The sequence below is a fragment of the Lonchura striata genome, chromosome 8 (genome assembly GCF_050655825.1).
Source record: "Lonchura striata isolate lonStrDom1 chromosome 8, ASM5065582v1, whole genome shotgun sequence".
In the NCBI taxonomy this organism is placed as follows: Eukaryota; Metazoa; Chordata; class Aves; order Passeriformes; family Estrildidae; genus Lonchura; species Lonchura striata.
In genome coordinates, this window is record NC_140710.1 from 11581998 (window position 1) to 11606726 (window position 24729).

Genomic DNA, 24729 nt, shown 5'->3' on the forward strand with positions numbered 1-24729 from the left:
ATTATAAATGTACATCTAGTCAGTTTGATCTTTCCTGAAGCCTTGGAAACATGGTTTTAGGTTTCTCAGTTCAATGATCTGCTTTTGTTCTGCATGGTGTCAGTGTTAAAAGCTTAGATGTTATAAAACAACACGTACAGCAGAACAGCACTTCCCTGCTTACAGGGTATTCTGGGAGTCTCTGTGCATGGGAAACTATTCTGTCTCTTCAGTTTTTGAAACAAAACATTTTGGTAGTCTCTCAATATATTCTGAAGAGGTTTTACAGGTAAGAGCTTCATCTGTCAACATGGAAAATATTTCACAATTTATTAGATAGTTCAGTGTGACATGGTTTATCAGAAAACATGGAGATTGATTTCTGTTGAAAATTTACACATGAATACAAGATTCTAATCTACATTCCTTCCCATTCCTTGTTTGATGGGTGCCATTCTACCATAAAGATCTTATAATTAAATTTTTAAACCTAGGACCGGGGAATCAGATACATGTTTGGAAGAGATCTAATCCAAATCTGTAGAAATTGATTTGTTATGATGGAAGGGTGAGGAAAAATAGCAAAATTATGCTTAAGTTTTGTATTTGTCTTCCTTGCTGTATGTGTTTACTGCTAGCTACTGCTTAGGGTTAAATATTTGCCCAAGGCTGTATAGTTTTCGAGCAGGATAGGTGACAAATTAAGTGGCTTGTAAGATACATTTTCTAAACAAGACTCCATTATTTGAGTGGCACAGTCCTCACCTTGAACTTTTAAAATTCAGAACTTTTTACTTATATCCACTTCTAGCTTGTGGTCATGTGAAGCAATAATACAGGCTATATATAACAATAGCAATCTACAATCTTTTTCTCTTCTCCCCCTTCTTGCAGCCCTCCAGGGTGTTGGAGTTTCCATTAGATGATGTATTCCTGGTTAGAATTTAAGTCTAGTGACTGCCAGTTCAAGGTTCGCATCTGCTCAGAATAATATTCCTGGACTATTGCCTATTAATTATTCTCTTACAAAAGCTTTGCAAGCAAGTATCACGGGTCAGGATGATTTAAGCTTCCTTGAAATTAATCTAATTAATAGATAATTTTACCATTGTACTTTCAAAAAGATGATAAAGTTCAACAATAATGGACTCTACTATGGATTTTTTTATCTATTAATATCGTTATAGATCAAATTTGGTTATCAAATTAAATCATAGATGGGTATTAAAAACCTTTGATGAAATTGCAATTTTTTAAAATCTCATTCTGGTACTGTTGTAATGTGCTGCTTAGGAGGAATTAATTAAATGAATCAAACCAAACTTACTCATTATTAGACAACAGCATAATAAAAAAAAAGGGAAAAAAATTGCTTTCTTAGTGGTGTCACTCCCTTACCTGGTTTGATTTTTAGATAGAGTAATTGACAAATTTTGAGCTGCTTTGCATTTTAAAGTTGTGCCTTAGTGGACTATTATTGTATCATTTCTTTCTCTCTGATGCCATTTTTAATGGGCTTTTAGTTCAGCTTATTGAGCAAATCATTTACCCCTATATAATAGAATAACAACATTTTCCCCTAGTCAGCACTGTTGCCTGCTGTGGTCTGCTTTTGCTGCAGGTGGCAGAGGGAGTCTTTTAAGGTCTTCGTTTTTTTTCATGGTGCAGCCTTGATTTACTAACTTGGCTTATGTAACATGACTGGGTTTAGGGGAGTTTTTGCCTCACAGTTGATTTGTCATAACCTCTCTGATTTTCCTTCCTCCTCAGTCTCTGTGCAGTAAAATAGTCCAACAATTTATCAATTATTTTTCTATGTATTAATATCACATGTCTGTATCTCTCCTGTGTTCAGAGAAGACAGGGAAAACTCAGAGGACTTTAACCAGTGCAGAGCTTTGCTATAAGTTTTGGTATCATTTGGATCACTAAAGGGAAACATTTTGGGTGTACAAGACAAGCTGCATTACTTCTCCATTTCTGTGAGCGTCCAATAACAACAAGAAAAGACAGATGTGAAAGATGAGCAGCAAATATCTTGCTGTGCTTACTGTTATTTTATCACCCCCAGTTTTATGATATCACAAAATCTCTTTTTGCTTTCACTTTAAAGGCTTGTGTCAGCTGCTGTCTCTTTGAGGTGACAGTACGAGGCTTTTAGGAGATGACAGCTTTAGTGTAGAAAGGCAGAAGGGTGAAATAAAATGTTTGTAACCCTAGTAGCTGACTTCATCCTCTAAATCTTCCACTCTTCACTGGACAACATATGACATGGTTGGTACAATATTGGTCAAAATTTGAGAGGCTAAATAATTTAATATCAAAATTTATCTTACCTCTGTTTAAAATCATAATGAACATTCCTATGTAAAGTGACCTGGCTGTGGCAGGTTTTCTGTCATGGCACAGCCTGGCCACAATGTGTTTCCTTGAGACACTTCCAAAGTGTTGGAGTTAAAGCTGACCACTGCAAACTCTTTTTAAAGTAGTATCTAAAGGCTTAAAAATAGATTGAGATGCTGTTTTCAAGACATATTTCTGTAACTTCCCTGTCAGAAAGAGGAGAATGCTTTCCAAAAATCTGACCCTAAGCCCAGCAGCTCCTATTATTCTAGCTGCTGCAGCCTTTTCTGTCCTGCCTGGCATGACAGAGACCATTTCTGAAAGTTGTTTTGTAAAAGCTTTCTGGAGGCCATTTGTCTCCTACAGCTGGTACCAAAGTTAAAGTAACAGAGGACTCTATGGATGTTCTGCAATGTTTTAAAAAAATCAATTAGACAAGTCCTAGAAAAACAACATCAAGCAACCATGGTGCTTGACATACTGACAGCTCATTAGCTAGAAGCAAATGACTTAGGACTCATTATGGATATGCTGGTCACTCACAAAATTACCAGGAATCAAAACTGAACCATGAAATACCTTCAGTCAGGGCAGATTTGTAACTGAACACACAGAGTGAGGTCCCTTTTGGAAGACTGAGTTTCCTACCTGTGGTCCAGGAGCAGGACCTGAAAGCAGAAGAGCAGAGTTTGGAGAAGCTGGTGCATCTGGAAGATGAGGGACTTAATTTGTGGAAGATTGAAGAGTTTGGTTTTATCACCTTGCTAAATCCATTTGAGAGAAGATATATCAATGGTTTATTTCTGAGAATGGGCAGGACCAATTAGATACATTAAATGCAGTCTCTTTAGAAAACTGCTTCTGATCTAGAGACAGTTCATTTAAATTAGTACTTTTTATGTAAATACTTCCAAAAAGGTGGTGCCCCCAGTAACCCCCAAAGCACCTTCTTTCACTGTAATGTTGTAAACTTCCAGCTGTGCCTCTTGTCACAAAGGGCACTTTGCACGGCCTAAGTGCAACAGTACTTTCTTCCTCTTAACACAACTCCAGTCAGAACATCTGGATCTCAGTACCAAAGTCCTAAAGCTGTGAACAGGGCTGAAATACAGCAGCGCATGCCCATCACAGCAACCACAGGAGCAAGTGTCAGAGCAGAGAAACCAAAACCAAACCACACAAAAAAGGGACACACTCTCACTGCTCTGCAGAGGACTCTGGTTCCAGAAAGAGGCTATTTAGTAGGATAAAAGAAGAATTATTATGAGATGAAAGATTATGTTCTCAGAGGGTATTTAGCATGGAATTAGTCAGCTAGACAGAAGACTATGTATAAATGAAGAACAGTGAAGTACAAGATTCTTAAAAACAGTTATGAAAGGAGAAACTGACAGGGAGGTTTGACTTAAATGGGAAGTTGGTGCATAACTGCAAAAAGAAGGGATTAAAGAATTAAATACTGCATTCCTTAAGGTATGTAAAAGAGGAGAGTTTGACAACAGTATTGTGGTGTAGTAAGAAGCTGCTAGAGTCACTACCTGGCAAAATAGGGAGTGCTGTGTGACCTTTTTGGAGGCTTAGAGTATCTAAGCATAGTCAGAGGGTATAAAATTAGCTGTTGTGGTACTCAGTGAGGTAGTAGCTTTCAGACAAAAGGAAATAGAGTAAGATGGGCTGAAATTTGACCAGTGACATTTGTGGTGAATGCTGAATAACTAAGAATGAGAAATTGAAAATATCAGGATTTAATGTCTTGGAACATTAACATCTGAAGTTGGATCTTCTAGGCATTAAATTGTGGGAGTCCCAACAGACCTAAGGTTTCAACCGATTAAATCTATTTTCCATCACTCTGGGATTAGTTACATGTGAAGAAGCAAGGAAATTGCAGATAAATATTCTGATTACTCACATATTTTTGCTTTAATAAAAAAAAGTACAGAAAAAGCTAACAAAAAAGGAAGGGCATCTTTAATTTTGGCATCTAAAATCAAATGATAAATGATCAGCTGATCAGTGATGTGCCTTTTGTTCTTTTAACTTCTTCAGTAATGTGTGAATGTCATATTATATAACACTTAAATGAATGAACCTGGAAATGAAATACATTAGGATGCATCTTTGTGTCCCTCCCCTAGCTGGTGAACAACTTGTCTCATTAATCTGTATGGTGGTGTTAATTTAAACAAACGCATTATTTGTTGAGATTTATGGCTAGAAGCTTAGAGGTTCATTGAGAAAAGCTTATGCTGTTTTATTTTCAGAGTACTGGGATATTTTGACTCTTAGTGACTGGAACATATCATGAACTCTCATAACTTGTAGTGAGTGTACAAACTACCACAGAGCCAAGTATTCTGACCAAGAATGTGGGCATGGGGAAAGATGGCCAGGAGCGTGTGGCCACAGGGCAGTGGGGTGTTACGTCCTGTGCAAATTCCCTCTTGTGTTGGTAACTGCTGCCTAACCAGCACTGGGGTAAAGGTGGAGATAAAAACTGATAAAAGTGAAGACCTTTGAGAGGAATAATGGAAAACTCTGAAAACAGATGAAACAGTAAATGTAAGAGTAACATTCCTGCATTCATTATTCATACTTTTTGAATATCGTAGATGTTGAAGTGTCTAGGATCTATTCTTAGAGGTAACTGAGTATGACTCTGGTTCTAAATGAACTTTAGGAAAACTCATCTTTGCCTAGTACTTCCAAAGGGTCATGGGGCACATTATTTAATCTCAGCAGTGTCTCTGGCAGCTTCTGTGCTGGAAAGGAAAAAAACCCCTTCTGTAACCTCTGGGACACTGTGATGAGTTCATTAAGGTTTTGGTGGTCTTATTCTGCTGCTTTAGACCAGTGTTAACATAATTGATATAATATAATGGTGCTTAACATAATTGAAAATATGTGGCCTCAGGGCTGTTAGTGGGTGGGAGACATTAATATCCTACAGAAGGGTTGTGTGCAGAACCTGTTTCTTGCACCAAGCTGCAAAACTAAAGGTGAGAACTTGTTGATATCCAGGCCAAGGCTTGCACAGCTGGCACATTAGGAAGTTCCCTTGTGGCTGGAAGCTACAGAGGTGCAGTACTGGGTCCAACAGATGTCAGCAAGAACATTCACAGGCTGGGTTTGGTGGCACCAGACTTGGCTCAAGTGGGAGTTGAGGGATCTGAGTTTGCCAATTTTCATATGCAAAGGCTCTGGGAAAGAATTAAAAATTTGTATTTCTCTTAAAGTTCCTGTTCAAATTTAATTGTGCTTCTGGCTTTCTCTTGCTCTCCTTTGGATCAATTAGAGACATCTTTATATGAAGGAGGGACAAAGTTCCACAGCTGGCTTTGTTTGGTGCAAGTAGCTGGATATGCTGTCATATTACCTGGACAGTAGATTATGTCTTTATTATGTCTTATGCAAAAATTAAACTCAGTTTGAATGTTTTGTGAGATTGTACTGCTTCTGCTTGTTTCTTGAATGCACATGAGTAGAATGTGAATGCAGGGAACCAGGGGTTTGAAATAATTTCTGACACGTGACAATCTCTCCATGTTTGATGGAGTGAAGAATGGAAAACTGTGCCAGGTGCCCAAGTGTGTTGCATTTCTTCCATCAAAATGTTCTAGATCAGCTCTGATAGAGTGGCCAGGAGTGGTTTCTTTTAAGTTTAAGAAAGCCACAAATAGGATGTATTTGCATTTCCACATGTAGCCCTTTCAGTTTTTAATATGGAATTATGTCCAAATATGTTTTTATCTAAGCTTATTAGACAGATATTGATAATCTTCTGTATGAATTTTTCCTGGGGTTTTTCTTGTGCATATGCTGGTTCAATGATGCATTTTCATATGAAACACATAAAGCTTTTTTAAGCAAAAATAAAAGTGCAGCAAATACAAATCAGTTCAATTACACTTGCAGATTAAAATAAAGCTGTAATATATATCTATTGTATTGAAATGCTAACTCTATGATTTTTTGATCTACTTTAAAAATGTAAAACTCGGATTTGATTAGATTAGCTGTGGAGTAATCTACACGGAATAAATCTGTCTTCCTTTCATGTGATTTGTCAGTGTTTGTAGTGGGTTTGTACACACAGCTTTCACCATTATTTTCCAGGCAATAAAAGCAGCCATGCAGAAAAGCCACCCATAAATGTCAGAAAACAGAGATATTTTGTTGCATTCCAAGGGCTTTGAAGGTCAAGTTCAATTCAGTTAGCTCACCCAGCGTGAGAGGAGCATGATACAATGATGGAATGTGTGTTTGGGTAGGATGTATATGTTACTGTCCCTGTACTATTCTATCAGGATAACAGATCAGTGAGAGATTAAACTTTACTGCTTGGGAGAATGTCTTTTGGAAAACTATCAATTTTTATGGTTTTCTCTAGCTCCTATTGAGATGCTGTGCAGAAATAATGAATCCAAAGAATTTACAGCTTTTATCACAATGGAGATTGACTCCTGATTGTGGCTTTTGGGTGCTATTCCACTGCAGGTATCCCATTCAACTGAGTGTATTCACAAAATAAGTCTCAGATCATAGATTTTATTTTTAAACATGAAATTGTGTTTTGCCTCCTTCTGATGAAAAGAGGTTTGTGTAAAAACAGTTTCCTAATTCCTGGAAGTGTGAGGTCAGTACAAAAGGCAGAGTTTTCCTACTCCAAGGAATCTGTTCTGCCAAGTCCCATTGCAGCTCAGTGCTTTGTTGTGACTTCCTCTGCCATGCCCCACTCTTTTTTTCTTTTTATGAAGAGAAGACATGATCAATAAAGCTCATAATTAAGTTGCAGGCTCTACCTTGATCAGTGCTATTATTGAGTTTCAGTGCCCTGATTTGAGGAGCTCCCCAGTCAATGGAGGGATGTGTCATCAACTGCTTGAGCAGTATGTGAGCAGTCTTGTTTTTTAACTGCAGTGCTGCATAATCTGCTGTCTGGAGAATCTCTTTTGTGGTGGCTTCTGATAGCCTCTTGCTCATGTTATCCAAGGATGGATAATGAACAGATTCCTACCTGTAGAAGGAATACAATTGTATAAAGTGGGCAAAAAATTTTGTTCAAATTCCTCCAACTTTGCAACATGTGATTGTATGAGAAGAAATGAGTAAAGCAGGGTCTAATCACATCAGTGAAGGAAATCTCTCTGCCAAAAATGTACAGGTCATTTGCTCCTCTGTGTTGGTACTGACACTGCATTGCTCAGTGCAGCCCCTCCTCAAAAAAGATTTAAAATGTTTGCCTGCCTCCTATTTTTCATTGGGATCATAAAATAGTTAGATGTGCTGCTTGGAGCATGCAGTGTTTAATGCAGTGAATGTGCATTCTAGATGAAAAGCTCTGTTCTGTAGTGCTGTGGTAATAATATAATCATTAATGTTTCCAATAAAAGTGCCTGGCTGGGTTCTGCATGTTTTCATCCAAACACACCCCCTAAATCCCCTCCCTATTCCATGTGTGTCTATGGCATATTGCTCTCGTGCTGGAACATGCAACACTCCTCAGAATGGACCCTAATGTGACCATCCCAGCAAATCCCACATCCTCCATGTGCCTCCATTTGCTCAAAAATTTGGTGCCCTGAAGGTAAGGAAGACACAGGAATAGTGGCTTAGTTTAAAGTCTCCTTTCAGAGAGGGTTCTGCCATGCTGATGTCCTGATTTTGGTTGGGCTTTTTTTTTTTTTTTTTTTTTTTTTTTTTTTTTTGTTTGTTTCTCTAACCCTTTTTTCTAAGCTTCCAATAAAGAAAACAGCATATGGAAAAGAACAAGAATTAAGCAGGGAAGGTGTTTTTTCCCCCCTCACTCGAAGTAGCATGCTCCCAGCTACATGGCAGAAAATTTCCAATTCCCGTTACAAAACAGCTGATCTCAGCCCAGACTTCTCTGTAATTAGGGCATGCTTTTTATTGGCTGTAAATGGTTACGCCTGTTGGAATGTTCCTCAACGTGCCAGGAGCAGACAATGCTTGGAGGCATTGAATAATACATTTTGCTTTTCTGATGACGTATGTGGCAGTTATGTATGGATGAAATAGGCTGGAACAGGTTTATCCAAAGTAAACAGTGAGATTTCCACGTCTGATGGAAAACTGATAAATTGCCAAAAGAATTTAGAGCAAGGCTTCCTTGCTTTGTGTGAAAGGCCATCCATAGAGGCTGCTCTTACCTCCTGCTAATCCAAGACAGCATTCCTACAGCTGTGCTGGATATTCTCTTGGTCAAATGTAAAAGGGAAAAAAAAGGAGAATAGATTACAAAAGATTTCCGGCAGCCTGGCTGAAGTGCATCATCTCTCATCTCTGCTTAAGAACAGCTTCTTTCTAATTCACAGTTACCCTTCTTCTTTTCTTTTTTAAGAAGACCGGTGTGTAAAAACTCTTTTCTCTTCTTTCTGAACTTGGACCTTTGCCTGGTGAAGGAATATTTTTTTTATTTCAGAGCAAAGCCAGCCTTTTATTCAGCCAGACCTTAGAGAGCCCACATGGCTCCTCACAGCAAACAGGGTTTGAATCTCTGCCTCTGGAACAAGGCCTTCACCTGCACTGTGTTAGGGTGCCCTGGCTGGCTGAGGGTGCAAGACTAAAATCAGTAATGATCCCTTGCTTCTGTTTTTTCTTTTCATGCTCATGAACAGCAGGTGCTTTGCAGAGACTGGCAGAGAGAACACCCAGAGAAACTTTCCAAAAGTGCTGTCCTCCCAAAGAATAGCGTGGGAAGCTGCTGTGAAGGGCCAGAGCAAGAGTCCTGCCAAGCAACAGGCTGGGCAAGATCTCCTCTGTCTGCCGGTGGTAAATGGCTTTTAGAAGGAAACAGAGGCATGCTGTCAATTTTTTGTTAATTTTAAGTCCAGCATGGCAATCGGGGATCTTTAGAGAAGAAAATTCAATGGAGAAAGTCTGGGCTTGTCCAGATGGTGGTAGGCAATTACAATCCATTTGTGTGAATTTCTGGTTATGCAGTTTTTGCTGTGTAGCATAAACTTTCCCCCACAGGCAGAAGTGAGCTGCAGGCAAGTGAAGGTTTCCCGCAAAAGGCATTTTCTTCACAGGTGTGCAGCCTGAGAATGTGGGGTTGTTACAACATTTTATTTACTTTCATTTCTTCTGCCTCTGGGCTGCTGTCAAGTGCTTAATTTTATTTGTCTGATTATTTTCTTTCTTATCTAGAAGTTAGTACTTCCAGAGGTTACCTCCCAGTGTAGTATTTACTAAACATAGAGGTAGGTGATTAACATCCATTCCTGCTGCTGCATACCAATCACATTAATGATTTTACTGCTGCGAGCAAAAATTGAATTTTTCTCACTTCCACTTTTGAAGCCATCAAATTACCTTTCCTGTGAGTTCTTGAAACAAGAAATTGAGTATTTCTGGTATTTCATGTAGAATAGCAAAGAAATGCAAAAGACTTTTAATAACTACATCTTTTTTCAAATATAAAGATCTGCTGACCAGAAGTCTGCAGGTGTTATATTGTTTTCTAAGAATCTTTCTTGATGTGTTTGTGGGGCTTTTTGTTGTTGTTTTCTACTGCTTTATGCATTTTTTAGTCTATTTCTAGTTGCAAGAATCAACTTTTTGAAAGGGGTTTTCCAGAAAATGTTGGCAGCTGTAGAGTGCCTTTCAGAATGTTTGTGGAAAATACCTCAGTTACAGATTCAGTCTTAGGATGTTGCTGATCATGAATCTTGATGTGTTTCTATAGAGGAGAAAGAGAGGTCATCTAAGTGAGGTATATCTGGCAGGGTAAGAGTCAATACTCACATATGGGTGTTTTTTTTTCTTTGAACTTTTCTCAGCAGGTGAAAAATAGCTACAATCAGGTACTACTTCAATAAGTAGTAACAACCAGCTGCCAAGTTGAAAGATCACAAATTCTTGTACCAGCAGTTCTATTATAGGGAAGCGTGTGTCAGCCTGTGTGTGTTGGAAAGCTTGCCAAGGTATTGATAAGAAGAGCTGGGCAATAATCCAGCACCAGGAAAAAAAAATTGAGAGCTGTACTGCAGAGGCTTTTCTTTTTTTCTCCTTTTTCATACTACTTTATCATGCAGAGATTACATTAGTGTTTATATAATATGCATCTACAGCTGCTGATGAAATTCACCCTGGTTGTGAAGGACATCTGTGAATCAGTAACTGGAATTTTAGATTAAATATTCTTAACAGATCTTATAGAATGAAAAATCAACAACCTTATTTAAAGTGTGCTTTGCTGCCACGGGGATTTTATGGGGATAGATCTTTTAAATTACTGGACAGCTTTCAGCTGCACTATAAAATTGAGTAGCAGACTAGCCAAAGGCATGCCTTGCTCAGAAGCTTAGGTTGCTTTGGTGGCAGTGTGACCTTGTGGTGTGATTCTGGGACTGTGCTAATGACGTGCTTGTTCCTGGCGGAGTGGGGCTGTTGGCAGAGGGAACCCTGGGCCAGGAGCAGACTGCTGGAGGAAGTACAGGTTCAGCTTTGAGTAAGGATGAAACAAATAGCAGGAACTATAGGATATGGGGAGCTCAAAGTGCTGGAAAGCCTGAAGGGATAAGAATATCTCCAGACAAATAAATGCTCCTTCTTATCAGGCTTAGAGTTTAGGGCAAGAGGGAATAGTGACACAAAGTAATTCCTGAAATCTGGCAGTGCTTTGCAATTTGAAGGGCTCGGAATCACTGAGGCTTTTCAAATGTAGTAGCTTCTTATGCATGATAGCATGTGGAAGGCCTTCAAAATACTTCAGCAATTACTCTTTGAAACTTGGAAATTCTTCACCTTATATAATTAACATTACCTAAATAAGTAATACCTAAATAGTAAGTAAGTAAATAATAAGTATCTTTTTGATGAGAATGATGTGTGTAAGAAAGTTGTGCAATTACCTGAGACTAATAAAAGGAGTTTATCTCTTATATAAGATTTTTAATACAGACTGCTGCTGTTACATCACTTATTTGGACTGAGCTGATTACTGTTTTGTTCATTGTTCAGCTCTTACCCCAGTAAACCTGAACCCACTCTGCACAGTTTTGGCTTTAATGAAAGATATGGTTGAATATGTTGAGCTGCTATGAACCTAGACACCTAACCTGTGAATTGTTAATCAGTGAACTCTGAATTAAGTAACAAGTTTTTAATAAATGACAGCAACAAGAGGTACAATGAGCTGTGTTTTGAGAGCCCTTGAGCTGCCTTAGCCATAGAAAAGGCCAGAGCTCCTGCAGAGAAGCTGTGCAGGAAGTTCTGTGTCTTCTATTCATGCCTGCTTTAACACTATAGTCCCAAACCCAGTGGTGATTCAGGGTAGCTTCTTACAAGAAACACATGCAGGATAAAACTCACATGCTTCTTTCATTGTAAGGACCTATTTTTAGATACACTGCATTTCTTGCATTACTTCATCACTGAACTTCATTTTTGCTGTTATTTCTCAGCTTCCTGGCTGCTTACATTCTAGTTTAGCAAAGATGTCCTTTTAAAAAAAAATAAAAATTATTTAATCCTAATTTTACTAGTTTTTGAACCCAAACCAGATCTTACTGGTGATATAAACCCTACCAGCTTTGTTCTTTTCTCTTCCTGAGAAACACTGACAGCAATCTCCTGTGGAGTCTTTGAACATAGTCAGGTTAACTTTCACTTCTGGAAAAGAAGAAAGTAAATCTTCAGCTACTGATTTTATGCAAATGATGTTTGACACATGCCTATTTCTAGAAGCATCTTTGCTATATATCTTACTCTCTTTGAAAACTTCTAGGACCCCTGCTTGACTATCTCTTCAGCAGCCCTGTTAGAAGGAGTTTCAGGACAAGCGAAATAGCTGGAAGACATATTTTTTTCCAATGCTGGTGAAATCAGTAAGGTATACTGACCTAGAGTGCTGAAAGAATTTCATTTAATGCTCTGTTGTAGTAGAAAGTAGCTTTTAAGTGGGATGCTCAGGACTATAAAAGAGAAAATTAAATAAAACTATTTTTTACATATAGCGGTCTACAAATTGAAACAAATTCAGTAAGTGCAACCATTATTGTTTTCAATTGGTATTATACTTGAGTAAAAACTGAAACCCTGCATCAGTCCTATAATGAAAGTAGTATGATGTGCAGAGATATTAAAAAAGTGATCGAGTTACTGTGCCCATAAAGGCAGGTATTGTGAAAAGAATACAAAATTACTGCATATTGTGACGTCTAAGAGAACCAAAGCCCTCACATAAACATTTACCTTTCATTTGTCCTTCCAAGCTCGGTGCTGTCATACATCTATAGAATAAAAGAAAAGAATGAATACTGAAGAAAATCAATTTATGAAAAAAGTCTTATTTGCAATTACTGTTTGGGGCATGGCTCCTAGGGTTCTGTACTGGAATCTTCCATAATATCATGTTCAACTTTGTCTTTTAACAAATTCGGGCAGTTACTTGTAATAGAAGCAATAATCCTGAAAAACAAAATATTTCTAGAATGAAAGTTTAGGAGTTGAGTAAAAATCTTCTTCTGTTGAGTTCTTTGTGGTCTTAGGGAAGTTGATTTCAACCTCAGTTTATGCACCTGTGAAATGGGTTTTTATTGTGAAACTCACTAGGATGAGGATTTATTCCTGCTTGTGAAGTAGTTTGATAGTCTCTGTCATATAATACATGCTAAGTGGCAGGGTGTTGTGCTCTGGCTAGAAAGTAGAATAAAGATACTTAGTACAGATCTCAGTAAAATTTACAGTTTAAGAAATTATCTTCCTATGCTGCAAATATTTCCTTCCTCCCTCCCTCCTAGACAACTGTATACAACACAAAAAAATGTTAGTATCTTACTATTCTGTCAGGCATTACTGAACTATTAAAAAATGATCTTGTCATCTCACACTTCTTAACAGATTATGAAAGAAAAATGACTAAAACTTGTTCAGACTGTCAAGTTCCTGCCAAACTGAAACTAACGAATCACCCTGGCACTGGTAATTAGCCAAAACTAGATGATATGAAACATATAAATAGTGCTAGGGACCATGTTGCCAAATACTTATATTTATACCCCTGAAAGTAGTTATTGTTTTATCCCCATGAAGTTTTTAATTAAATTCTATCCAGCAGAGTAGTATAACACTCCTGTTTTTATTTCCATTCTTTCTTTAACAACCTAGATATATAATGAATGTGCTTCATGCCTGCTAGTTATTGATTTTGATATACATAGTAGGCAGAATGAGCTTGGTGTCTGAGAAATAGCTGACACCAAAAGTGGGATGGTGCTGTTATGGGGATTGAGTAAAAAGAATTAGAGGAAACTGTTCAGTCCTAGTGAGAGCTTTTGGCCCAGTGGGGTCTCAGGTTTGGCAGTTCATGTCCTCTGATCTCAACTTTCTCCTCTTCTACCCTTTTTTTTTTTTTTTTCCTTTTTAAACTGGGAATGAGCCTGTACGTAGACTTAGTCTCATTAACTAAAGTTAAACTCCTTCGCTCTTCTGCTAGAGGATCCTCTATTCATGAGAAGGGTAATTTTGTTCTTGCCACTGCCATCTAGGCTAGTCAGATACTATAGTGACTGAAATAAAATGGAACAAAAGCTAATATACCATGCAAGTCGTCCAGATAAGAAACTCTTTAACATATGTCTTGCTGTGCACCCCTCACTGAGTATGTGGAAAAATGGGAAACATTTAAAAGATGTTTATAACTGAATATACATTTCTTATGTAAATGTTGTCAATATCAAAATGTCTACATTAGATTAGCTAAAAAAAAGAAAAGGGTTGATTGAAATTTATGCATAGGATATGTCCATGTTAGAGAAACATTTCTTTTGTTAAGAGACAATTTGCATTCATGAGAACTGAAAATTAAGAAGGAATAGGATTTGTTTCTCTGCAGAGTTACTAATTAGTGTTGGTTAAGCTCTCCCAAATGGTAGGATGTCTGAGTATTTAAAATGTTGATGCAGACGTATTTTGAGACAAACTACAATTTGGTATTCATCCCTGTATACAGCCTCAGACTACTCTGTCATATCCTAATGACATGTAGAATTTCTAGATTCTCAAATGCTAAATTTTAAGTTTTATCAGAGGACCCCTAACAAAATCCATTTATCTGCAGTAAAGGAGATTTTACTAGAAGCAGTTAAGGACAAATAGCACCTGGGTTTGGTTGTTTAGTTTGTTCTTCTAATGAGCAGGTAAAGAACATAGGGACTTAAGGAAATCAAATTACTTTTGGAAATGCCCTGTAGAATACTCGTGGCCACTGATCAGACTTCTTTACTTGGTGCTATAAGAAGGTTAAAATTATGAAAAGTGTGTGCTTTGGTGTTTTTCAGTATTTTTACAGTGAAATTTATAGAGCCACCGAAATGCCAGTTTTCAGTAGTCTTTCCCACAGAGAAAGCCTATTGTTGGATCTCATGCCTTCAACAAAAATTGCAGGAGAACTGAATACTTAATACAAATGTCCTTTGTACAAGTTGATAAGTAAACATTGTGTTTTTGCATATGGTTAGATTCTTTTTCCAAACCAATTTCAACAGATGCCTTAATTTTGTTCTGTTGTAAAAATTCCTTTCTCTCATTTGAATGTTCTTGTTCGTGCAGACTCTTTCTGGCTAAGCATCAGAGAAAAATATTTGCTGTTTTCCTTTTCAAACATAAAAAACCAAAAGGCCATATTTTTTCTTTCATCTGGTAGTACAGTGCATTTAAAGAAAAGAAATATAAAAATCAGGTGGCTTCGTAGTGAAGGTCAAGAAATTTAGCTACACCATCTGAATTGTTTTCAGGGCAAGGGCTGTTTAGAACAACTCTCTGTGAGAAGCACATAAAGGTGATTGCACTTTTTTCAAATTCAGAACAGATCTGCACAAAATAAAGTAAAAACTGATATTCAATAAACCAGGAAGATAGCGTATGTGGAAATCAGGTAGCAGCATCATACAAGCAATCTTGCTTCCTGCTGTGAATGTTTTGATTGAAGCATGCTTATGTAGTGGAATGAGACTCTAGATTCCCCTTTAAATATTTGCAATATTTTAATTCTGATTTGCAATAAATAATATGACTAATCCATGCTCCCTCTCATTGCTTTATGATTATCACTTGCACTGCACATCTTGGCTGCTCTTAGCACTTACAAGGCTCTGATATATAGCTAAATGTTTCTGACTCCATCTGCTACAAAGAGAAGTGACACAGAAGTGCTCCCCAGCCATTTTATTGCAATTTAATGTAAATCTGTTAATGCAGATGATGAAAAGTGCAGTGGCTTCGATGAATTCTGAGAGCTGTGATTGGGTTGTGGCTGCTGCGCTGCCCTCTGAAGATTTGCTGGGTTTAATTTTACATTGCACAGCCATTAGCTGGCTGAGGTTCCTCACTGAATCACACTGCCACGATACTTCTTCATCCTCCACTTCCTTTTCTCCTCGCAGTGACCTCCTTCACCTAAGTTTTCCAGCCCAGTCTCTCATTGCTTTTATCTTAGAAATTGTAACCTCCCAGTTCATCAGAACACAGAGCCGTGCAATTGACCCCTGCAATGGATTATTTTGTTAACTCTTGTTTGTGGGAATATCATAACATCCCTTCCAATTTGCTGCGGGCTCATTGTGATTCTCACTGTTGTGCAAGGACAGATTCATCTTACCTGGTTGCAAGGAGAGATTGCCTTCACCATGGCATCATGTGTGATCTTATTGTCATCGTGTAAAATAAGTGGTGTTAAATGTGTTCTGTGCTGGTTAGTTGGGAATTGGCTGGTAGATGGGAATTGGGGTGATCAGATTCTGTCATCCAGCATTAAATGTTATTATATACTTATGTATAGGCCCTTAGGCAAATGATACTTTTCCTTCTGTATTTTCTGTAAATGTTAGTTTACAATGATAGAATTACCTTCAGTAGAGTAATTAAACTGTGGCAAATTAGGTAAACCTAGAATGTAATTAAAGTACAGTAAAAACACATGTAAATGATAATTGTTTCATTCCTACAGGGAAAATGTGAAAATAATATTTTCAATAGAGTATCATATCTAGAATCTTTACACATGCCAACTGACATATTTGTCCTTAAGTAATTTGTCTAGAAGTAATTGACTGCAATATTAAAAAAAAAAAATAGCTAAAAACAGGGAGAACATCCTACTTTCACCTGCAGACTGGGGGGTTACCCAAGGAAAAAGTTGTCATCTTTCTGTGATTACATTCTCCAGTCCAGCTGACTAGATAGGATAGAGGTGGAAGGGTAGGACTAATTACCGGCTTGGTTGAATTATTAACAATGGAGATCCTCTTGTCCAAAATAATAATGCCTTGCTTGGTAAATTCATGAACCTGGAATAAGGCAGAATGTGGTGCTGACTTCACCAACAATTTAATCTAAAGTATTTAAAGTTACAGAATGAATTCTGTCACATGGAATGATCTGTAAGGATGGTAGAGTTTCCAGTAAACTTTGTGTAGTGTCACTGCAGATGGCATTTTCCTTTTGTGTGTTGTCACCCCTAGAAAACTGATGATTTTGAGTGAAGACTTTGGTGTGGATGTTTACAGAAAATCTTTACTCCAAATGCAAATAAAATTTAAAGTTGATAGATGTTTTTTGAACCTTAAAAAAAGGCTTTTTGTTTTTTGTGAGCAAAACTGACTAATTTGCAACCGGTTCTAAAAGAAACTCTGCAAACCTCTGAAATGCAAATTTATTTAAATAAAACAATCCAGTCACCTGTCTCCTTGTGCTCCTGCAGCAAGGTGACTACCAGAGGAATAATTTCACATAAAGCTTTCTCAAGTGTTTTTCCTTCATCCTCCAATTGAAGATATGTATTTTTTTATTAAAACTGACTCTCAATTTTAATAATTTATTTCCTTTCTTCTTTTCATTACAGAGGAAATCCATTGTTGCCGTGAGTTTCATTGCAGCATTCCTCTGTCTCATCATCATTCGTCTCACAAATGAAGTAACTTTCCCTTTGATCCTAAACTGCTTTGGACAAACCAGAGTCAAGTGGATCCCATTTTCTAATGGCCAAAGGCAGCCTCTGAAAACTCATTATGGATATATAAATGTAAAAACACAAGAGGTAAGACCTGTTTGTAACAGCCTGGCAAAATGGAGCAGTAGATTTATTTTTCTCTGATCTCATCTAATGCTTTCTTACAACCTGCCCAGTGTAAAAACTGAACAAGGGTCTTTCTGAGCAAAGTGGCTATTTTAGAAGTCTGCTACCACTTAAATGTCCTTTGAAATTTTAAAAATTTCTGTCATGTTTGCTGTGGAGAGAGCAATGAACTGACCTCAAAATCACCCTTTATTGAGTGAAAACTTGTTCATACAAACAAGAAAACCTTTCAGATTAATTTCAATCCTTCAATCCCTCTAATGCAAAAGGGAATTGTCCTGTGTTTGTTGTAATAAGGTCCTAAAAATGTTTCATTTTGCTTGGGCTTCCCAAAGAGGAAGTAGCTTATTTTTGTTTGTATGGGAATGAAAGAGGAAAAGGGAGCGATATATGAAATGAGCATATGTGAGTCTAGTGAATGTATAAAGCTAGAGGTTTACTGTTTTTTTCTGGAAGTATTGCATTAATACTTGATAGCTATTTCAAAACTAGGTATGTATTTGCATTCTGTACTTTAAAACTCACTGATGTGTATCTGCTTTGGAAAATACTTGCTGTGTGATAAAAATACTTGTCTGATGAAATTAGGTTTTACAGGGACTCCTGCTTTAAAGTATCTTACTTGTCAAAATTTCTAGTGCCACTGTTGGGTTTTGGTGGTGGTGGTGCATTTTCTTCAGACTTTTCCTCTCTGTAATATTTGTAAAATGGAATCTTTCAAAATAAGGTAACATAAAAATTGAACTCTTTCTGTAGTTTGGGATCAGTTACAGCACTGTCAGTCATGAGAAATACTATCAGTCTTCTATTAACTGCTAGGGTTTTTTTTTATAAAATTACAGTTATTAATGAGTGAAATTCATTCACAGAACAGCTTTATAGAGAATGAAAATACTTCACCATTTCATTATATTCAACCCTGTAAGTGTATTGGATTAGTTAGTTATTATCCTACCTTTAGTGGGTGAAGTGTTAGAGTTTAGTTAGAAACTCAGAATGAGCAAGAGGCAATTTTTAGGAGGCAGCTTCTTTTAAGCATACATAGCTTTTAATCATTGTTCCTGTAAGATGCAGTCTGTTTTGGAGGCAAAAGTACATTATCTATAAATCAGAAAATGACAAGTGCCTGAAAGGAGAAGTTCAGATCTGAATCCTAGTCCCAGTGATAGGAATGAAAGGTGCTGTTGAGCTCAGAAGGGTTAAGGCTTCACCCAGCATCTTCATCCCTCAGAAAGGGGAGGGCAGCGTGTTCTGCATGTCCCTGGGTCCTTGCCACAGCGGCAGGCGTGGAATCTGAATGAGGCAGAGCTGCCATGCTCACTTGATCACTATCAGACTGAACTGATAACTGGAGAGGAGAGGAGCATGCTAACCCACTTTTATTCACCATTGCCTTCATCAGACGTTAGAAGTAGTTTGTGAGGGCCTTAATTCATTCTTGAATTTGATAACACGCTTGGAAGTTCTAACAGTAAATGGAAATTAATGTCCTGAAAGCTGGTGACCGGTATCGATTTGTCAGACATTTGTCTCAATTTGCCTTGGGTCATGAAGGACTCCTTAAACTTAGTAATTTTAGTTGTTTTCCCTGTTGTATTTGCAGATTACATTAATATTTGCTAATGAAAATGATAATGAAGAACCTGAACATGGCTTGCTTATTGTAAATACACTAACTTTTGTCTTAATTATTCCCTGTGCGAGGTAACTTTTGTTGTGATGCTCACATGAAAAGCTTTTACATAGCTCATGTTCCTAACTCACACTCATAGCTTTCTCAGACTATGATTTTAGAACACATAATCCTTTGTCAAATAAGCATTTGTATACTATTTGTATTGGTATAGCCAGAAAATCTCAATTGTTAAATTCTTTATTGTATCAAATGCATTGAATTTCTGCTAATTTCCTAAAATTTAGATATTTTCTAGGTTTTTTGTACTGCTGTGGTATGTAAGATAAGCAAAAAAGTCTACTCTCTGAGACAGGTTTATGCCTCAAACAGATGTGGCCAAGCTTTTTTGCAAAATGGGACACTTGATGTCTCTTCAAGGACCAAATGGTGTGAGGAAACAGTACCACAATGAATTATCAGAAAATAAAGTGATGGAAGGGAAAATAGTAGAGAAGGCTTTTAGAGATGTGAATTTTGGCTTTTTATCTTCTCTTTCATTGAGGGAATCTTTTTGCAGAATTCTTTGAATGAATTCTTTGTTGAATGTGCTCATATTCTCCTTTGAATCCTGTCACCCCACTGGTGTCTCCTGCTGTCTGATAGCACTCCCTCCTGTTCCTCAGCCACTTCTAACATCCTTCTTCTTTTCTTCACATTTGTTCTCTGTTCTCCTTTACCTGTTCCTCTCCGGCTGCACTCCAAGGTCTGGCTGCATGCCAACTCCTCAGTGTACTTAAATACTTAGAAGTAGAAGGTCAACAAATGAGAGGAATTAGGGTAATTTGCCACCAAGGCAATCAGTCATCTGAAGTGACAGGGAAGCTAGAAAATCTAGAATGAACTACTTCTCTGCCTTTCCTGTCTCTATTGCATACTTACTCTCTGAAGAAAAAGCAAAACCAACCCAAACTAAAGAAGGCTCAATCTTCCAAAATTTTCTATAGCAATAAAAGTTTAAGTTAGGAGGAGCTGGTTTTTTTTGGGGGTAGGGCTGAGTGGGATGACACTTCAAAAATCTTATGAGATGATCAAAAATCAATTACTTAGTTAAAGTGGTAGTGGTCAGTCATTTGTATTAAAAAAGATCAGGAAATATGATGATATGAACATTAGTGTTTATCTCAAGGAAAAAAAATGATGTGGCTGTTATTAGAGATGATCAGAATAATGCTGTAAAGACACTTTTCAAGGTGTTGTGTATTTGACTTGACACTGTAGTATTGTGGAATTTTTATTATTAAAAAGTCTGAATAAAAAAAAGATTAAAACTAGAGGTATTGGAGTATTTAATATAAAATGCAAAGAGAGATACAACTTAATCCACAATTAAGGCTGTACATAATACAGGGTTGTTGCTATGGTTTCCTTGATTTGTAGCCATAGCAACAGCTTTGGGAAAACTGTCTTTATGTACAGTAAATACATTAGAATTGAAATACAAATAGATGTGAAGTGTTGTATATACTGGGCCACTATGTCTAGACACATTTTAGTTTCACTTTGGAGATATTTCTGAAATAGGGGATTCTTCACCTAGAAAATTTACATCCAGAGCCCACCCTCACTTCCCTCAGTAGGAGAGGATCTTGTAATAGCCTTCCGTGATGTGAGCTCTTTTCCCTTTCCAGTATCCACATCTGAGGTGACTCCTTGGGATTTGTGGGAAGCTGTGCCTGCCTGTTTTGCAGTATTGCTGTCTTGCTCAATACATGAATTTTGACCTTTCAGTGAGAAGGAGGTGTATGAACAAGATGACCTTTCTTTCCCTTATTTCTTCTTCCTCCACTTTGTGCCTATGGATTTTTGGTGAGAGGTCCCATGAAGTCTTTCTTTAGGAAATGTCATGACTATTATGTCTTAGTTATTTTTATCCTATTCCTGATGATTTTTTTTTTTCAGAAAATATTAATTTTATACAACTCCATCGTAGTTACCCAATTGAAACCTACTGGAATAAACTTCAGCCCCCACCCACATCAAGCTGATGTAATGACTCTTTTTGTATATCAAAAATGGGGAAGCAGATAAAAAGAAGCATGTAGAGAAAATATAATCTTCCTCCTTCTTTCATACCACTCCTACTCTACAAAGAGTTCTGGCAAAATTAATGAACATCATGTATTTAAATTGCAGCATTATGACATCAATTTAAAATCCATTAGCAGTTTGAAACTTTATGCTAGGCAAGTCTAATAGTGTTCTTGGATATTTGATTGTGCTTGCTGAAAGGTGAATATTGAATAGATTTTTACTCTACCGTCAGTATTAAAATAATATAGCATTTTCCTACATATGTAAAATCTGAAATATAGCTGCAATAACACTTGAAGCATAATTATAAAAGTATATTCAAGTACTGAACAAAGATTAAAACTGTTCTTGGAAAAGGGTAAGTTCAGAGATGACCTAAAATCCCTACATTAAACTGCAGCTGTGAGATCTAATGGCTTCCTCTGAAATGAATTCTGAGGGAGCAAAGAGCCTTTGTGTCGTGAACATTGAAGAATCCTGCATTACAGTGATGAGCACTAGATAAAAGGAATGTGCGCTTAAGACTTCTTAAAAATCCTGTCATAACTGAAAAACTCACCAGTACTGTACTGATATTGAAGAAATACATTTGGATCATATTATCCCATAGCATTTTGTCCCTAACCTGAGCAGATCTGGATACAAGCATTAATTGCTCACCACTTGTGGCACTCACAGCTACAAACATGTGTGACTGGATTGCCTAAATCTGGTTCCTTTTTTTCCCTTTTTGCCAGAAGTTCTGTAGTAGAACTTGGCTTAAATGAATGGAGGTTTCCACAAGTGAAATACCCCAGATATGAATATTAACAGGAGGCTTACAGACCTTTGCGTTGTCCCTTTTATTATTATTTTTAAAACACAATAAATTAAGTGCACTAAAAAATTACCTGAAATGTAGAGGAAAATTAACATAATATGCAGAAATACAGGCTGTGATGTGGTCTCTGGCTGTAAGATAAGGCACATACAATTTCAACAATAGCAAAACCATGGTTGTCAACGTTTTATATGTAATCATTAGGTGGACCTGCACCAACCATTAGATATCACCTTCTTACAAAACTCAAAAAACTAGATTAAAATATTATGAGGAAAGCAAAGAATGGGATTGATATTTTAATATTAGTTCCTCTTCCAACATGGGAAGAAAAATTTTTCAAAAAGACTGAAATTTTATAAGAAACATTATAAAAATCTAAAGCTAGCAACCAACCTGGGAAGGTTTGTTTTGCCTCTGTTAGTAATGGATGAAAATGACACTATGAAGTGTTAGTGCAGAATATTGGAGTAATATTGCAGCTTTGGGTTTCATCTCAGAAGAGAGGGTACCAGACTGTGAACTTGAATGGTGTGTTCAGCTGTCTCCAGAGATGCTGGTGTCATGCTCTTCTTGGGAGAAACTGGGTCCTAGACAGGCTAAAAAGCTGCATCAGCCAAAGCTCCCTGTGCCAGAAAGATACTTTAGTATTTAATTTCCGACACATAGATGACTTCTATCCTGTCTTTTCCTTTGGGATCTTCTTCTATGTTACAGGATATTAAGAATTCACAGCATATTTTGGTAGTAAAAGGTCATTTGTTTCATAGCAATTTATCATTTATATCCCTTCTAAGACACGGTTTTTTATCACAGTTGCACAGTTACTCATTATTTCAGCCTCAGAAATAATGTAATAATAATAGTAATGAAAGTACAGCTAAACATGCAGTATCTTCTGGATATTTTTCTGTTTCCATTTTCTAAATTTTCAGGAACAATTTTCTTTGGAAGTATTGCAAAAGGATTAGTTACATAACATTTTACATGATAATCACATTGCAAGTTAAACTTTTGAGAGGTGTTCATATGGAGAGTTGATGGTTCCTGTCCCCCTGCCCCTGTTGTATTTCCTTACTGTTCCAGAACTCCCATTCCTGGCTCTGTGAGCCATGGGCACACACTCAGAAATAAAATTCCTGCCAAGGACTTTAACCACCAAATGAGCAGCTCCAGGAGCACATAATCTATTATAGAAATAGATTTCACTGAACAAATAGATCTCACCAGAATCCTCACTGTCCTCTTCCTCTTTCCAAGCCTCTTTTGGCCTGGAAGAAGAGAGAGTGATCCAAAAAAGCTGCAAGGTCCAATTGAAACTACTCAGGCTGTTACAAACCTACAGGAGAGAAGGGAGCACAGATAAAGTGTGTCCTCAGTAGAGCAAATCCTGCCAGCTCAGCCATTTTCCTTCTGTATATATGGAATTAGCTTAGGTTTTTAAAGCTGCCACGACTCTGATGGTGTCTCATGAGGAAAAAGTCAAGTGCCAGGATAAATATATCAAGTATTCTATATAGAGGAATTAAATCTGCTCCACACAGAGCCTCAGTGTGATGAGTCAAGCAGTGCTGCCTGTGTGGCAGCTCTGTTAAAAAAAAAAAAAAGGCTATGGGACTTGAGAAGAGATTACTATCAGCCAGTGAGCTGTGCCTTCAAAAGTCAATCCCTAAAGAACCTGGGCTGGTAGAAATAAATGTCTGTGTTGCAGTCATGGGCTGGATTGATCTGTTGAATGGAGTTTATAGGTTATATCGCAGAAGGTTGCTTGTATCAAAGATTTGCCATCCACCTTGGTTATATGTAATTTTCAGAGATTCCTTCCACCTTCATGAGGATTTTTTTATACTGCTGCTGCAGGGTAAGGGTCTAGTAGCTAATGTTAGTCTCCCTGTTGAGAAGATGCCAGTTGTGTCCTCCATGTGAAAAGTGTGAACAATGTCTCCCTAAATGAGAGACATGATACCAAGAAAATTGACTGGAGATCATCTGGAAAAAAATCTGAAAAAACTTTTCAGAAGAAAATCTGATTTTTGCAGTTAGCTAACTTGATAGGCAAATTTCTATCAGCAATGTTTAGTTTTAGTTTGAATGGCAGGTGGACCAGAACAGTGAATGGAGTATTCTTGAGTGAGACCAAACCTCTGGGGAAAATAGGAAAGATGTAATGAGCAGATGAGAGTGAGGCTTGTCAAGGTGATGAAGGAGGAGCTTACTGATTTAATCTGGATGAGAATTTACTTTTGTTACCATGACATGATTTCAGCTTTTGTCAGAAATAGCTGCCAAATGAAGGATGGGCTGTTTTGCATTAAGTGGTGGGCAAGGTGTCTCCTTGTTGTTCCAGTTCATCAGCTGGGAGAGCAGTGCTCTCTCCTCTCCTCCCTGAATATCCTCCCACTACTGCTGTTTAAAAATGAGGATGCCTTCATCAAAAGAAGCCCAGTGTCACCCTTCTGAGTTTATACTTGGAGTCCATTTCTCACAGAGATCCAAGGTGTCTGTTGCAGCAGAGTGTCACTAGTTCTGGATTTGGTGATGGCAGCTGAGGTACACTTTGTACTGGTGTACAAAATACACCACAGAGTAAAAAGAGCTGCTAAAAATGGAATTTTGCTCTTATAATCGTTCTTACACAAGGGCTTCCTGCTGGCTGAGGCAATCAGTGAGTTCAGCTCTTTGAGCTGCTGCCAGCACAGCTATTCTGGCAGAGCTGCAGAGCTCAGGGCTGACCCAGAGCTCCCGCAGGAGCCGCGTGCCAGCCGCGCTCGGACGCGTGGG

The 24729-nt window shown here is 37.6% G+C and overlaps 1 protein-coding gene across 1 annotated transcript in view; it reads left to right on the plus strand.

Moving 5' to 3' along the window:
- ST6GALNAC3 (ST6 N-acetylgalactosaminide alpha-2,6-sialyltransferase 3) overlaps nt 1-24729 on the plus strand; it is a 217780-nt gene that overhangs the window by 83401 nt on the left and 109650 nt on the right. The window contains exon 2 of the mRNA XM_021527764.4: nt 17189-17383. Within this exon, the coding sequence (XP_021383439.2) occupies nt 17189-17383 (195 nt within the window). The remainder of the gene's footprint in view (nt 1-17188; nt 17384-24729) is intronic.